This window comes from Salmo salar, chromosome 10, assembly GCF_965601325.2.
Source record: "Salmo salar chromosome 10, fSalSal1, whole genome shotgun sequence".
Taxonomy (NCBI): domain Eukaryota; kingdom Metazoa; phylum Chordata; class Actinopteri; order Salmoniformes; family Salmonidae; genus Salmo; species Salmo salar.
Window position 1 is genome coordinate 12,635,201 of NC_138300.1, and position 14,925 is coordinate 12,650,125.

General features: G+C 43.4%; 1 protein-coding gene across 11 annotated transcripts in view; it reads left to right on the forward strand.

Moving 5' to 3' along the window:
* LOC106613511 (dynamin-like GTPase OPA1, mitochondrial) overlaps positions 1-14,925 on the forward strand; it is a 60,360-nt gene that overhangs the window by 22,963 nt on the left and 22,472 nt on the right. For all 11 annotated transcript variants that reach the window (XM_014215848.3, XM_014215850.3, XM_014215853.3 and 8 more), the window contains 8 exons: positions 4,480-4,544; positions 6,698-6,774; positions 7,581-7,746; positions 9,644-9,796; positions 9,955-10,063; positions 10,644-10,864; positions 11,322-11,438; positions 12,779-12,872. In XM_014215848.3, the coding sequence (XP_014071323.2) occupies positions 4,480-4,544; positions 6,698-6,774; positions 7,581-7,746; positions 9,644-9,796; positions 9,955-10,063; positions 10,644-10,864; positions 11,322-11,438; positions 12,779-12,872 (1,002 nt within the window). The remainder of the gene's footprint in view (positions 1-4,479; positions 4,545-6,697; positions 6,775-7,580; positions 7,747-9,643; positions 9,797-9,954; positions 10,064-10,643; positions 10,865-11,321; positions 11,439-12,778; positions 12,873-14,925) is intronic.

Genomic DNA, 14,925 nt, shown 5'->3' on the forward strand with positions numbered 1-14,925 from the left:
CTTCCTAACTCAGTTGCCTGAGAGGAAGGAAACCGCTCAGGGATTTCCCCATGAGGCCAATGGTGACTTTAAAACAGTTAGAGTTTAATGGCTGTGATAGGACAAAACTTAAGATGGATCAAGAACATTATAGTTACTCCACAATACTAACATAATTTACAGAGTGAAAAGGAAGCCTATACAGAATACAAAAATATTCCAAAACATGCATCCTGTTTGCAATAAAGCACTAAAGAAAAGCTGCAAAGAAATGAACTGTCCTCAATACAAAGTTTTATGTTTGGGGCAAATCCAACACATCACTGAGTACCACTCTCCATATTTTCAAGCATGGTGGTGGCTGCATCATGTTATGGGTATGCTTGTCATCAGCAAGGACTGGGGAGTTTTCTTTTTTTTAGGATAAAAAGAAACAGAGTAGAGCTAAGCACAGGCAAAATCCTAGAGGAAAACCTGGTATTCAACAGACACTGGGAGACATTTACCTGTCAGCAGGACAATAACCTAAAACACAAGGCCAATTATATACACTGGAGTTGTCTTACCAAGACGGCATTGAATGTTCCTGAGTGGGCTAGTTACAATTTTGACTTAAATCAGTTTGAAAATCTATGGCAAGATTTGAAAATGGCTGTCTAGCAATGATCAACAACCAATTTGACAGAGCTTGACATTTTTTTTAAAGAATAATGTGCAAAATTATACAATCCAGGTGTGCAAACCTATTGAATCAATTTTGAGTTCAGGCTGTAAAACAACAATGTGGAATAAGTCAAGGGGTATGAATAATTTCTGAAGGCACTATTAAATAATTTCATCCAAACTGCTTTGCGCAAGGAAGTCCCGCCTCACCCGTCTACTCATTGTCCGAAGTGTTTAAAATGTATTAATGTTGATGACTGTAGGTAGTATGATAATCAAAATAAAATATACATTTTCATGATAAAAAATAAATAAATAAAAACTTTTTGAAAATGCTAATATTAATGGACCAAAATATAAAAATCAAAAAAATGGCAGGTAAATGCAAAAATATAATTTCAGCCTGTGGTGCTTGGCCTTAAAGTTACTGATTCGTTAGGAACTCCCCTCACCTGGTTGTGTAGGTCTTAATTGGACAAGCACTCTGCCATCTGTGGATTGAGTTTGACATTCCTGTCCTAGTCTCTTACAGCCATGGCTGACCACCACTACCCACATTTGTTAGCGAGCGATGCACAATTTTCCTCTCTACTTGCTCCCTCCTCCTGCTCTCGACCACCCTGCCACACTTCTCCCCTCGACCGGCGCTGCTTCCCAGCCGCAATTATCCCAGACAGCCGGTGGTCCTCACTAACAGTAGCAGCAGGGACTAGATTTATTGCCCTGTGGCTGTGGTGTGGCTCTCCTTCCCATTGTGTGGCGTATTGATCTGCTGCACGTCAAAAACCATCCTCACAGGCCCAGTGTCTGGCGCCACTCTGGCCCAATAACCCAACCACTGGCAATTAGCGTCATCTTCATTGTGTAGGGAGAGGAGAGGGACAATGGGGAGTGTGTATGTCGGGGTGTGTGTGTGTGTGTGTCAGGGTTTCCGTTCGAAATATTTGGCTCCGGACAATGTGACCGGGAAGATTTTAATTTACCGGACATTTTATCAATTTACAGGACGTCCGTATGCATTTAGATCCGAAAGTATACTGATCAACAATATAAACGCAACATGTAAAGTGTTTTTCCCATTTTTCATTGGCTGAAATAAAAGATTACAGAAATTGTCCATATGCAAAAAAAATAGCTTATTTTTGGAAAATGTTGTGCACAAATTTGCTTACATTCCTGTTTGTGAGCATTTCTCCTTTGCCAAGATAATCCATCCACCTGACAGGTGTGGCATATCAAAAAGCTGATTAACATGTTCATTACATAGGTGCACCTTGCGCTGGGGACAATAAAAGGCTTCTCTTAAATGTGCAGTTTTGTCACACAACACAATGCCACAGATGTCTCAAATGTTGAGGGAATGTGCAATTGGCATGCTGGCTGCAGTAGTTGTCCACCAGATCTGTTGCCAGAGAATTGAATGTTTGTTTCTCTACAATATACCGCCTCCAATGTCGTTTTAGAGAATTTGTCAGCATGTCCAACCGTCCTTATAACTGCAGACCACGTGTAACTACGTCTGCCCAGGACCTCCACATCTGGCTTCTTCACCTGTGGGATCATTTGAGGTGGTGCTGAAGCTTATTTCTGTCTGTAATAAAGCCATTTTGTGGGGGGAAAACGAAGTCTGATTGGTCGTGAAATCCATAGATTAGGGCCTAATTAATTTATTTCAATTGACTGACTTCCTTTATATGAACTGTAACTCAGTAAAATCTTTGCAATTGTTTCATGTTGTGTTTATTTTTGTTCAGTATAAATACGGAGCACACAATTTAAAAATGCTGAATTTAGCCAGCAAATGTATCTCAACAGAATGAAACACAACACGTTTTGCATATTTAAAGAACTGGTTTAGATTAATAAATATACCTACAATAATAATGCTATCCAATAATAATAATAATCATGGTAAAACAAATGTTTATAAATAAATGTAAGTTCCAAAATTGCATCCTAACTGAATAGCACACAGTAGCCTGCATTTAACTTTTGTTATACTGCAATGAAAAATGCCATCTTCGCAATCAACAGTAGCCTAGGCCAAACTTTTGTTTTTCTGTTTTACCAGATCTAAATCCGTCCTTGATTAAGGGGATGTTTGTCCTCTGTCCTTTTGTCTTCTGTAGCTCAGTTGGTAGAGAATGGCACTTTCAACACCAGGATAGTGGATTCAATTCCTGGGACCACCCATATGTAAAAAAAAATGTATGCATTTTTGACTGTAAGTCGCTTTGGATAAAAGCATCCGCTATATGCATGGTGTTGGGCTGCCCCATTTATTCACCTGGTTGATTGTTTGGTCCATAGGCTGTTTGTTGTCAAGTGGTGGCAAATATATTGTAAAAATTGATGGCACGTGAGACATCCATCTGATTCACGCCTGTATGAGTGGACTAATCCATTGCGGAGGCCACGGGTATGGCACACCAGTATCACCAGTAGTACATTTACATTTAATTACCATTTCTAACCTACAATGTTTGTTTGGTTCCGGTAATTTATTTTAATGCATTCAACTTATTATTATTATTACAGTCTTACCGTTGTCATTGTAGGAGTGGACACGTTGCTTGCGGAGCACATGACCTTGGCTACACAGTTTTAAGTTTTTTTTATTCCTTTTACGAGTTGGCCATTTTTTTCATTGTTTAAGGTTTGGAGCGTTCCTGTCAATCTGGAGTAAGGACACGCACCTGATTACACACAGAAGTAGGCCTAGGCTACCTGTCCTGCACGTAAATGTAGGCTTATACATGTGCCCATTTGGGGATCTGATACTATTTCTGATTGTCTTAACTGACCATCGCTGTATAGCTTTCTGAAAGTTATTTCTTTCTTCGCCTCAAACAGCAAGTAAACAAAGTCTGTTTTTACATCCGTTGAGAAAGGCTACGTTAAGGAACGATTGTCAATTTGAAAGATCTTCCCAGCTCTCTCCGTTTCGATAACCACTCAGTGTGAAAGGGGTATAAAATGACATGCATGCTCTGATCTGGTGGTAACATAAAATAGGCCTACCTGATTTACTTCTTATCCCTTGCGCAAATAGCCTACAGCAGTGTCTATCTGTTCGGAGCACACTGACTCAGGAAACTCTGAGGGCCCATTTTATACAATGTTACAAGTTGGCTAGCACTAGCTTAGGCCTGACCAAGTTAATAGTTGATACAATGTTAAAAGTAACTTGCAGACAGACCATGTGATTTATAGGTTGTTTTTATCAGGATTTTTCTACCTGCGGGCTACAATGTTTTTATTTGTTGGCTTTATGCAGGCTCTTTTTACATATTTGTAATGGCAATAGAAGTTACTTTTAGATTTGTATCATTTTCATTTAGATATAATTTTATTGTAAATTAAATTAAACTGTTCCACGAAAATGTGCATATGAAATCAGCACGCAGATCAGTAGAAATGGTACGATAACTTGGCACTTCAAATGGAAAAGGTTGTTGCCCGCCGGTGTAGCCTATTACTGGCAACTTCAGGAGCATAACAGTAGAATCTGTGAAGGCCAGCAGCAGCGGGAGGAGGGTCGGGAACAGATTTCTTTTATTTTTGTAAGGCTATATTGATCTCTGACTCCCTCTAGTAATTTGTCTGTCTTCATTTTTTAATCGCAGTGCTTAAAGCATCAGAGAAGCTTAGTAGCCTACATGTAGTTCACTTTATTCAAACATGAGGTGTCTATATATGGAAAAATACAAAGAACAGACGAGACTCGGTCGACCCAAGATTATTATTTTTTGTCGGGGACATCCCTGCATGGTGTGTATATATTATTTGAATTAGCCTGTACTATGACGAAGAACTGTCTGTCCTCTCCTCTATCAGCGTCCCGCTTCAACCTGGAGACAGAGTGGAAGAACAACTACCCCCGTCTGAGAGAGCTGGACAGGGTAAGGACCATCAACTGTCTGTCTACGGAAAGTATTCAGACCCCTTGACTTTTTCCACATTTTGTTACAGCCTTATTCTAAAATTGATTAAATTGTATTTTATCTTCACCAATCTACACACAGTACCCAAAAATGACAAAGCAAAAACAGGTTTCTAGAAATTTTTGCAAATGTATTTAAAAATACAAAACTGAAATATCACATTAACATAAGTATTCAGACCCTTTACTCAGTACTTTGTTGAAGCACCTTCGGCAGCGATGACAGCCTCGAGTCTTCTTGGGTATGACGCTACAAGTTTGGCACACCTGTATTTGGGGAGTTTCTCCCATTCTTCTCTGCAGATCCTCTCAAGCTCTGTCAGGTTGGATGGGGAGCGTCGCTATTTTCAGGTCTCTCCAGAGATGTTCGATCGGGTTCAAGTCCGGCCTCTGGCTGGGCCACTCAAAGACATTCAGAGACTTGTCCCGAAGCCACTCCTGTGTTGTCTTGGCTTGTGTGCTTAGGGTTGTTGTCCTGTTGGAAGGTGAAACTTCAACCTAGTCTGAGGTCCTGAGTGCTCTGAAGAATTTTTGGTTGTTCTTCTGGAAGGTTCTCCCATCTCCACAGAGGAACCTTGGAGCTCTTTCAGAGTGACCATCAGGTTCTTGGTCGCCTCCCTGATCTAGGACCTTCTCCCCCAAATGCTTAGTTTGGCCGGGCGGCCAGCTCTATGAAGAGTCTTGGTGGTTCCAACCATCTTCTATTTAAGAATGATGGAGGCCACTGTGTTCTTGGGGACCTTCAATGCTGCAGACATTTTTTGGTACACCTCCCCAGATCGGTGCCTCGACACAATCCTGTCTCGGAGCTCTATGGACAATTCCTTCGACCTCATGGCTTGTTTTTTTTTTCTGACATGCACTGTCAACTGTGGGATCTTATATAGACAGGTGTGTGCTTTTTCTAAATCATGTCCAATCAATTGATTTTAACACAGGTGGACTCCAATCAAGTTGTAGAAACATAAAGATGATCACTGGAAACAGGATGTACCTGAGCTCAATATCGAGTCTCATAGCAAAAGGGTCTGAATACTTACAGTACAAGTCAAAAGTTTGGCCACCCCTACTCATTCCAGGGTTTTTCTTTATTCTACAATGTAGAAAATAGTAAAAATAAAGTGTTAAACTAAATATATTCCAGTTAATTGCCGATTCCTGAGGCTGATAACTCTAATGAACTTATCCTCTGCAGCAGAGATAACTGAGTCTTCCTTTCCTGTGGTGGTCCTCATGAGAGCCAGTTTAATCATATCGTTTGATGTTTTTTTTGACTGCACTTGAAGAAACTTCTTGAAATTTTCCATATTGTCTTAAAGTTGTGATGCACTGTCTTTTCTCTTTGCTTATTTGGGCTGTTCTTACCATAATATGGACTTGGTCTTTTACCAAATAGGGCTATCTCCTGTATACCAACCCTACCTTGTCACAACACAACTGATTGGCTCAAACGCATTAAGGAGGAAAGAATTCCACAAATTAACTTTTAACAAGGCACACCTGTTAATTGGAATACATTCCAGGTAACTACCTCATGAAGCTGGTTGAGAGAATGCCAAGAGTGTGCAAAGCTGTCATCAAGGCAAAGGGTGGCTACTTTGAAGAACCTTAAATATGAAATATATTTTGATTTACTACATGATTCCATATGTGTTATTTCATAGTTTTGATGTCTTCACTATTATTCTACAATGTAGAAAATAGTTTTTTTAAATCCCTTGAATGAGTAGATTGCAAAAAAAATGAACCTGTTTTTGCTTCGTTATTATGGGGTTGTGTAGATTGATGAGAAATGTGTTTAATCCAGTCAATTTTAGAATAAGGCTGTAACGTAACAAAATGTGGAACAAGTCAAGGGGTCTCAATACTTTCCGAATACACTGTATATATCTATCTCTTGTGTACTATTATATTTCTTTAGATCTATATATTGTTTTACTTAATTATAGGTAACTCTAGTCGAGTTAGGACTTTGTCTGCTTCTGTCCACAATAATGTCCTTCACCAGTCCAGTTTTCATGTGTAGGTTTTTTTCTGACATTTTGAGAGAATGGTCAACAGTGCCAGATTCCACCAGCTAATCATGAGTTTTCTGTTCATCTTATCTTCCAGAATGAACTCTTCGAAAAAGCCAAGAACGAAATCTTGGATGAAGTTATTAGCTTGAGTCAAGTCACACCGAAACACTGGTTAGTGTTTGCCCTCATGTTTTCCGTGATGAACATGTTCCCCTTCAAATGATGTTTTATCACCTACAGCTTTATGTACATTCTTATTTAGTTTAAGTTATTAAAATAATATTGCCAACATCAACTTAGTGTTCTATGCTTCATATTCAAAGGTAATTAAATCAATTCAGGAATTCCGCGGCCCTTAGACGACTTTGCTGTATAAGTTCTGAATGGTGCAGGTGGCTGTGTGTGCGCCCCCCAAGAGGTTAGCAGTAGGCTAAATGAGATGGATGTCCAGTGGTTGGTGAGAGGCTAAGAGCCCCTCCGAGCCCCATCTGTAGCACTGGATCAATGGCCTGATGAATGGGCTACGGTGCGACTGGGGGTGGTGGGGGAGCCAAGATGGCCCTGTTAGCCAGCAATGCAATCGAAGCGTCTGAGAAGTGTGTTGTATTGATACGAGTGGAGCTGGGAGCAAAAACAAAGGGTTGTGTATGAAATATGAGTGTGTGTGTGTTTTGTGATAAATGAGTCTTCACCAGCAACCCAGGGGGATTGAGAAGGGGTTTGTCCCATTGTCATACAGCCCTGGTCAGATAAAGAGCCAAGCTTTAGTTAACAAGCTGCTGGGCATTCATGGGGATTTGTCCCAAAAGGCATCCTGTTCCCTATCTAGTACACTACTTTTGACCAAAAGTAGAGCATTGTATAAGAAATAGGTTGTCATTTTGGGATGCACTCACATAGTGTTGTCTCCAAAGCAGTGTCCCACCACAAAGCGCTCACAAGGTTGTATTTTGCCCATCTGCCCTTTGCCCCTGCAGGGAGGCTATCCTACAGAAGAAGCTGTGGGAGCGCGTGTCCACACATGTCATCGAGAACATCTACCTGCCGGCAGCCCAGACCATGAACTCTGGCACCTTCAACACCACTGTGGACATCAAGCTCAAACAGTGGACGGACAAGCAGCTGCCTCACAAGGCATTAGAGGTAGAGTTAGACTGCTGCTACCTCAATCTCTTTAAATCTCTTCATGGCTGTGGAGCTATAGTACATTTGGAAAGTATTCAGACCCTTCCCCTTTTCCACACTTTAAGTTACAGCATTATTCCAAAATTGATTAAATTAACATTTTCCCTCATCAATCTACACACAATACCCCATAATGACAAATTAAAAACCGCTTTTTAGAATGTTTTGCAAATGCGTTAAAAATAAGAAACAACTTATTTACATAAGTATTCGGACTCTTTGCTATGAGACACGAAATTGAGATCAGGTGCATTCTGTTTCCATTGATCATCCTTGAGATGTTTCTACAACTTGATTGGAGTCCACCTGTGGTAAATTCAATTGATTTGACATGATTTGGAAAGGTACACACCTGTCTATATAAGGTCCCACAGTTGACAGTGCATGTCAGAGCAAAACCAAGCCATGAGGTCAAAGGAATTGTCTGTAGAGCTCTGAGACAGGATTGTGTTGAGACAGATCTGGGGAAGGGTAGCAAAACATTTCTGCTGCACTGAAGGTCCCCAAGAACACAGTGGCCTCGACCATTCTCAAATGGAAGAAGGCTCTTCCTAGAGCTCGCCGCCCGGCCAAACTGAGCAATCGGGGAGAAGGGCCTTGGTCAGGGAGGTGACCAAGAACCCGATGATCACTCTGACAGAAGTCCTGAGTTCCTCTGTGGAGATGGGAGAACCTTTCAGAATTACAATAATCTCTGCAGCACTCTACCTTTCAACCCTTTATGGTAGAGTGGCCAGAAGGAAGCCACTCCTCAGTGAAATGCACATGACAGCCCGCTTGGAGTTTGCCAAAAGGCACCTAAAGGACTCTCAGACCATGAGAAGATTCTCTAGTCTAATAAAACTCTTTGGCCTGAGTGCCAAGCATCAAGTCAGGAGGAAACCTGGCACCATCCCTACGGTGAAGCATGGTGGTGGCAGCATCATGGTGTGTGGATGTTTTTCAGCCGCTGGAACTGGGAGACTAGTCAGGATCGAGGGAAAGATGAACGGAGCAAAGTACAGAGATCCTTGATGAAAACCCGCTCCAGAGTGCTCAGGATCTCAGACTGGGGCGAAGGTTCACCTTCCAACAGGACAATGACCCTAAGCACACAGCCAAGACAACGCAGGAGTGGTTTCGGGATAAGACTCAATGTCCTTGAGTGGGCCAGCCAGAGCCCGGACTTGAACCCGATCGACCATCTCTGGAGAGACCTGAAAACAGCTGTGCAGCGACGTACCCCATCCAACCTGACAGAGCCTAATAGGATCTGCAGAGAAGATTGGGAGAAACTCCCCAAATACAGATGTGCCAATCTTGTAGCATCATACCCAAGAAGACTCGAGGCTGTAATCGCTGCCAAAGCTGCTTCAACAAAGTACTCAGTAAAGTTTTATTTTATTTTTTTTAATTTCTTTTTTATACATTTGCAGACATTTCTAAAAACCATTGTTTTGCTTTGTCATTATAGGGTATTGTGTGTAGATTGAGGGGAAAAGAAACATTTATTCAATTTTGGAATAAGGCTGTAACAAAATGTGGATAAAGTCAAGGGGTCAGAATACATTCCAAATGCACTGCCAATGTCATAAGGAATTGTTTGTTTCTCGTCAGGACTCTCTGTTTTGATTATTTCAGATGATGGAAACAAATGTATTATTATTAGAGATAAATGGTTTTACTGTGGTGGACAATTGTCCTTTTTGTTCCAAATTTGCGTTTTCCTCGCAATCACTATGTCGGTGACTGTTCTGATTGGTATGACGGTAATGGCATGCGGATATTGTGGCGTTGTCTCTGTAGCCGGCCATGGTGCTGTGTTGATACAAGGCCCGATCCTCTCCTCTGTTCCCCCCCCCCCCCCCCCCCCCAGGTTGCCTGGGAGACGCTGCAGGAGGAGTTCGCCCGCTTTATGGCCGAGTATAAAGGGAAGGACCAGGACGACATCTTTGACAAGCTCAAGGAGGCGGTGAAGGACGAGAGCATCAAGAGGCACAAGTGGAACGAGAGGGCCATGGACAGCCTGGTACTTAAACATGGACACACACAGTAAAAAAAGACTGACATTGCAATACTCTATACTCTTTCTCATATTCAACCACATACAGCAGGCAAACATTATTATACAATCAGGTTTCCCGTCTTGTGCGTAACGTCCGTTCTCCTGTCTGTGTGGGTTGTCAGAGGGTGATCCAGCACAATGCTCTGGAGGACCGCTCCATCACAGACAAGCCCCAGTGGGACGCAGCCATCCAGTTCATGGAGGAGACCCTGCAGGCTCGCCTCAAAGACAGTAGGTTACACACCCACCTTCACCGTGGCTTTACAATCAACCACTTCCTTAATCTTTCACTGACTGTGTTACTGCTGTGTGTATGTCTCCCTCTCTCTGCACCTGTTTATCTCTGTTAGGGTTGTCACGATACCAGAATCGCTATACTACGACACCAATTTTTCCATGGCGAAAAAGAGAAATTAGACTAAACTCTATGGTCCTATTAAAAAGCTACTTTATGTAAAATTGTGGGTGCTATAGCTTGCCAATTAAACAAATGTGACTCTAGGCGACAACATAATGCTGTTTGTTTCTAATATTGGGACTGTTTTCCTCAAGAAATGAAATCCGCTTCATGTTTTGTTTTCTTACCACGATACTTCCGAGGTTCGCGATATTGGTATTGTGACAACCCTAACCTCTACTCCCTCCCTCCCTCCCTCCCTCCCTCCCTCCCTCCCTCCCTCCCTCCCTCCCTCCCTCCCTCCCTCCCTCCCTCCCTCCCTCCTCCCTCCCTCCCTCCCTCCCTCTTTGCACCTGTCTACTTCTACACTACCTCTAATACTACGATCTCACTACCTCTGTGCGTCTCTCCTAGCGGACTCTGTGATAAATGACATGGTGGGTCCTGACTGGAAGCAGCGCTGGATGAGCTGGAAGAACCGCTCGCCCGAGCAGCACACCCGCAACGAAACCAGAAACGAGCTGGAGCGCCTGCTGAAGCTCCACGAGGACCACACGGCCTACCTGGCCAACGACGAGGTCACCACTGTCCGCAAGAACCTGGAAGGCCGAGGGGTGGAGGTGGACCCTGCCCTGGTGAGGGAGACCAACTCTGGTCACAAGTCTTAGGCACTCCAGTGGAGTAGTGCATGTCATAACTTTGCAATAAGTACGTATGCATTTATTGAGGAACTGGGCAGTTGGAAGTTGTATTGTGTTTTCAGATCTCTATTTGATAGAGGACATGAGTACTCAGACACAAGTATATCAATTCCCAATCTGTCCTTCATACCGTCATGGCCACCTAATCATCCCCAGTTTACAATTGGCTCATTCGTCCTCCCCTGAAACTATTCCCCAGCTCGTTGCTGTAAATGAGAACGTGTTCTCAGTCAACTTACCTGGTAAAATAAGGGTTAATTCAAATAAAATAGAATTTAGACGCGCACACACACACACACACACACACACACACTATCCCACATCCCAGGACACCATGAAGCAGAGCCTGCCCCTCTCGCATTCTGGCCCTCTACTATTTCCTGTGTTCCAGATCAAGGACACGTGGCACCAACTGTACAGACGTCACTTCCTGCAGAAGGCCCTGCAGCACTGTAACCTGTGTAGACGAGGCTTTTACTACTACCAGAGACACTTTGTCGACTCGGAGGTAAGTGACCTAGGCTCCAAGGTGAGCTGCCAGAGACACTTTCTCGACTCGGAGGTAAGTGACCTGGGCTCCAAGGTGAGCTGCAGCCACAGACACTTTGTCGACTCGGAGGTAAGTGACCTGGGCTCCAAGGTGAGCTGCAGCCACAGACACTTTGTCGACTCGGAGGTAAGTGACCTGGGCTCCAAGGTGAGCTGCCACAGACACTTTGTCGACTCGGAGGTAAGTGACCTGGGCTCCAAGGTGAGCTGCCACAGACACTTTGTCGACTCGGAGGTAAGTGACCTGGGCTCCAAGGTGAGCTGCCACAGACACTTTGTCGACTCGGAGGTAAGTGACCTGGGCTCCAAGGTGAGCTGCCACAGACACTTTGTCGACTCGGAGGTAAGTGACCTGGGCTCCAAGGTGAGCTGCAGCCACAGACACTTTGTCAACTCGGAGGTAAGTGATCTGGGCTCCAAGGTGAGCTGCAGCCACAGACACTTTGTCGACTCGGAGGTAAGTGATCTGGGCTCCAAGGTGAGCTGCAGCCACAGACACTTTGTCGACTCGGAGGTAAGTGACCTGGGCTCCAAGGTGAGCTGCCACAGACACTTTGTCGACTCGGAGGTAAGTGATCTGGGCTCCAAGGTGAGCTGCCACAGACACTTTGTCGACTCGGAGGTAAGTGATCTGGGCTCCAAGGTGAGCTGCCAGAGGTAGCTGTTCTCAACTAAGATTTCAGAGACGCATTATGAGGCGAGTTCAACAAGGCTTCTGTTTCGGCGAACGTGTTACCGTAGTAACAATTTCAGTTGAACGATTTGAATGAACGTTCCAAAAACGTTACGGTGAAGCCGCAAATAGCACATTTTTTGTAAGGATTATTTATTCTTACTCGATGTAATAGCCTAAATCAGAAGGACGTTCATTTCCAATGGTATCTGCCTTGCAGCATTGCAGAGGCAGTCGCGATGTGTTCTCTGTGGTGCATATGTTGGATATATCCGACGTATGCATCAAATTGTATGCGTAGACTTGACAGAGGTGGAAGCGAAAGGTGAATGTTGAACTGTTGTTGAACACGTATTCAGTAAAAAATTGCATTACATAATGAAAACAGTTTGACTGCAGAATGTATTACACAGCATTGATGCATTGACGCTGCAGTTAACACAAAATGAATGGAATGTGTCATCGTATGTTAACTTTTGCCAACTATTTCCCTTGTCGAACGCACCTTTTGGACTGTAGTCAATTGTCCATCGATCTACACTACCCTTTCCCCTGCCTGCAGTAAAAACCATGCGTGTAACTTCTACCCTATCTCAGTTTCAAAGTCTGTTTCTCTTCTTCCATAGCTGGAGTGCAATGACGTCGTGCTGTTCTGGAGGATCCAGAGGATGCTGCTTATCACAGCCAACACACTCAGACAGCAGCTAACCAACACAGAGGGTAGGCTGGGACCGGGGTATAGGGCTGGGGCTAGAAATTGGGTTTTCAGCCGTTACAAAATGTGGAAATCAAACTGGAAACCAGTGGAACAGACTTCCTGAGTTCGTCGTTGCAGAGATTGCCATGCCAGCATAGGCTTCATGGCTAGCTTGATTATCATAAGTTAGCTAACGTTGGGGCTAGGTAGAACTGGGCAGGGTCATCCAAGACTGAGCTACAATGAACTGGGGCTTAGCAGGGCAGAACCAACTGCACATGGTCAATATTATTGTCATGTACCATCTCAGTCTGCCAACACACAAGCCCTCACTAGAGCATACAGGCAGGCAGCTGCATACCGGCCTGAAATTGAAGGCTTTATAGCTCTTAACTGGTTCATATGAGAGGGACGGTGAACAGTCCGTTGAGTCATAGAGTTTGAACGGAGAATGTCTGCCCTCAGTCTGACCCTGTCTGAGTGAGCTACAGTGTACTGGGGAGCTAGGTAGCAGACACAGAAGAATTATAGCCCATGTCCCAAATGGCACCCTATTCCCTACATAGTGCACTACTTTTGACCTAGTGCATAGTTGTTTACCAGTGCCCATAGTGAATCCGGTGCCATTTGGGATGCAGCTACTGCCACTAGCTGAGCTATATGGTGGAACCAGATGTGCTGTAAGCTAGGGCTGGGCGATATGGCCGAAAAGTCATGTCTCAAACTTTTATAGACTTCACAATATATCACATTTTTTAATAAGTTGATTGTACAATTAAAGGTCAAATACACTGCACTTCAAACAGACAGCAATAATCTATTTAATTCAGAGCTCGTGAAATTATACTTAGGATAAATATACAGTGCATTCGGAAAGTATTCAGACCCCTTGACTCTTTCCACATTTTGTTAGGTTACAGCCTTACTCTAAAATTGATTAAATCGTTTTTTTCCCCCCTCATCAATCTATACACAATACCCCATAATGACAAAGCAAAAACAGGTTTGTATTTTTTGGGCAAATGATTACAAATAAACTATCACATTTATGTAAGTATTCAGACCCTTTACTCAATACTTTGTTGAGGCACCTTTGGCAGCGATTACAGTCTTGAGTCTTCTTGGGTATGACGCTACAAGGTTTCCTCCAGACGTGATGCTTGGTATTCAGGCCAAAGACTTCAATCTTGGTTTCATCACACCATATCATCTTGTTTCTCGTGGTCTGAGAGTCCTTTAGGTGTCTTTTGACCAACTCCAAGTGGGATGTCATGTGCTTTTTACTGAGGAGTGGCATCCGTCTAGCCACTCTACCATAAAGGTGGAGTGCTGCAGAGATTGTCCTTCTAGAAGGTTCTCCCATCTCCACAGAGGAACTCTGGAGCTCTGTCAGTGTGACCATCGGGTTTTTGGTCACCTCCCTGACCAAGGCCCTTCTCTTCCGATTGCTCAGTTTGGCCGGGTGGCCAGCTCTAGGAAGAGTCTTGGTGGTTCCAAACTTCTTCCGTTTAAGAATGATGGAGGCCACTGTGTTCTTGGGGACCTTCAATGCGGCAGAAATGTTTTGGTACCCTTCCTCAGATCTGTGCCTTGACACAATACTGTCTCGGAGCTCAACGGACAATTCCCTCAACCTTATGGCTTGGTTTTTGCTCTGACATGCACTGTTAACTGTGGGACCTTATATAGACGGGTGTGTGCCTTTCCAAATCATGTCCAATCAATTGAATTTACCACAGGTGGACTCCAATCAAGTTGTAGCAACATCTCAAGGATGATCAATGGAAACAGGATGCACCTGAGCTCAATTTCGTGTCTCATAGCAAAGGGTCTGAAAACATGTAAATAATGTTTTTCTGTTTTATTTTTATACATTTGCAAAAATGTCTAAACCAGTTTTCGCCATGTCATTCTGGGGTATTGTGTGTAGATTTAGTCTGAATACTTTCCGTATGTGTACTGTATGCCTTACCAACCATAAGACCCATTATTAATGTAATTATATAATGGCTTTCAAGTCTATGAAAATGCCCTTTCTGTTACAAATTTAACCAGAACCATGCATAATACATTCCC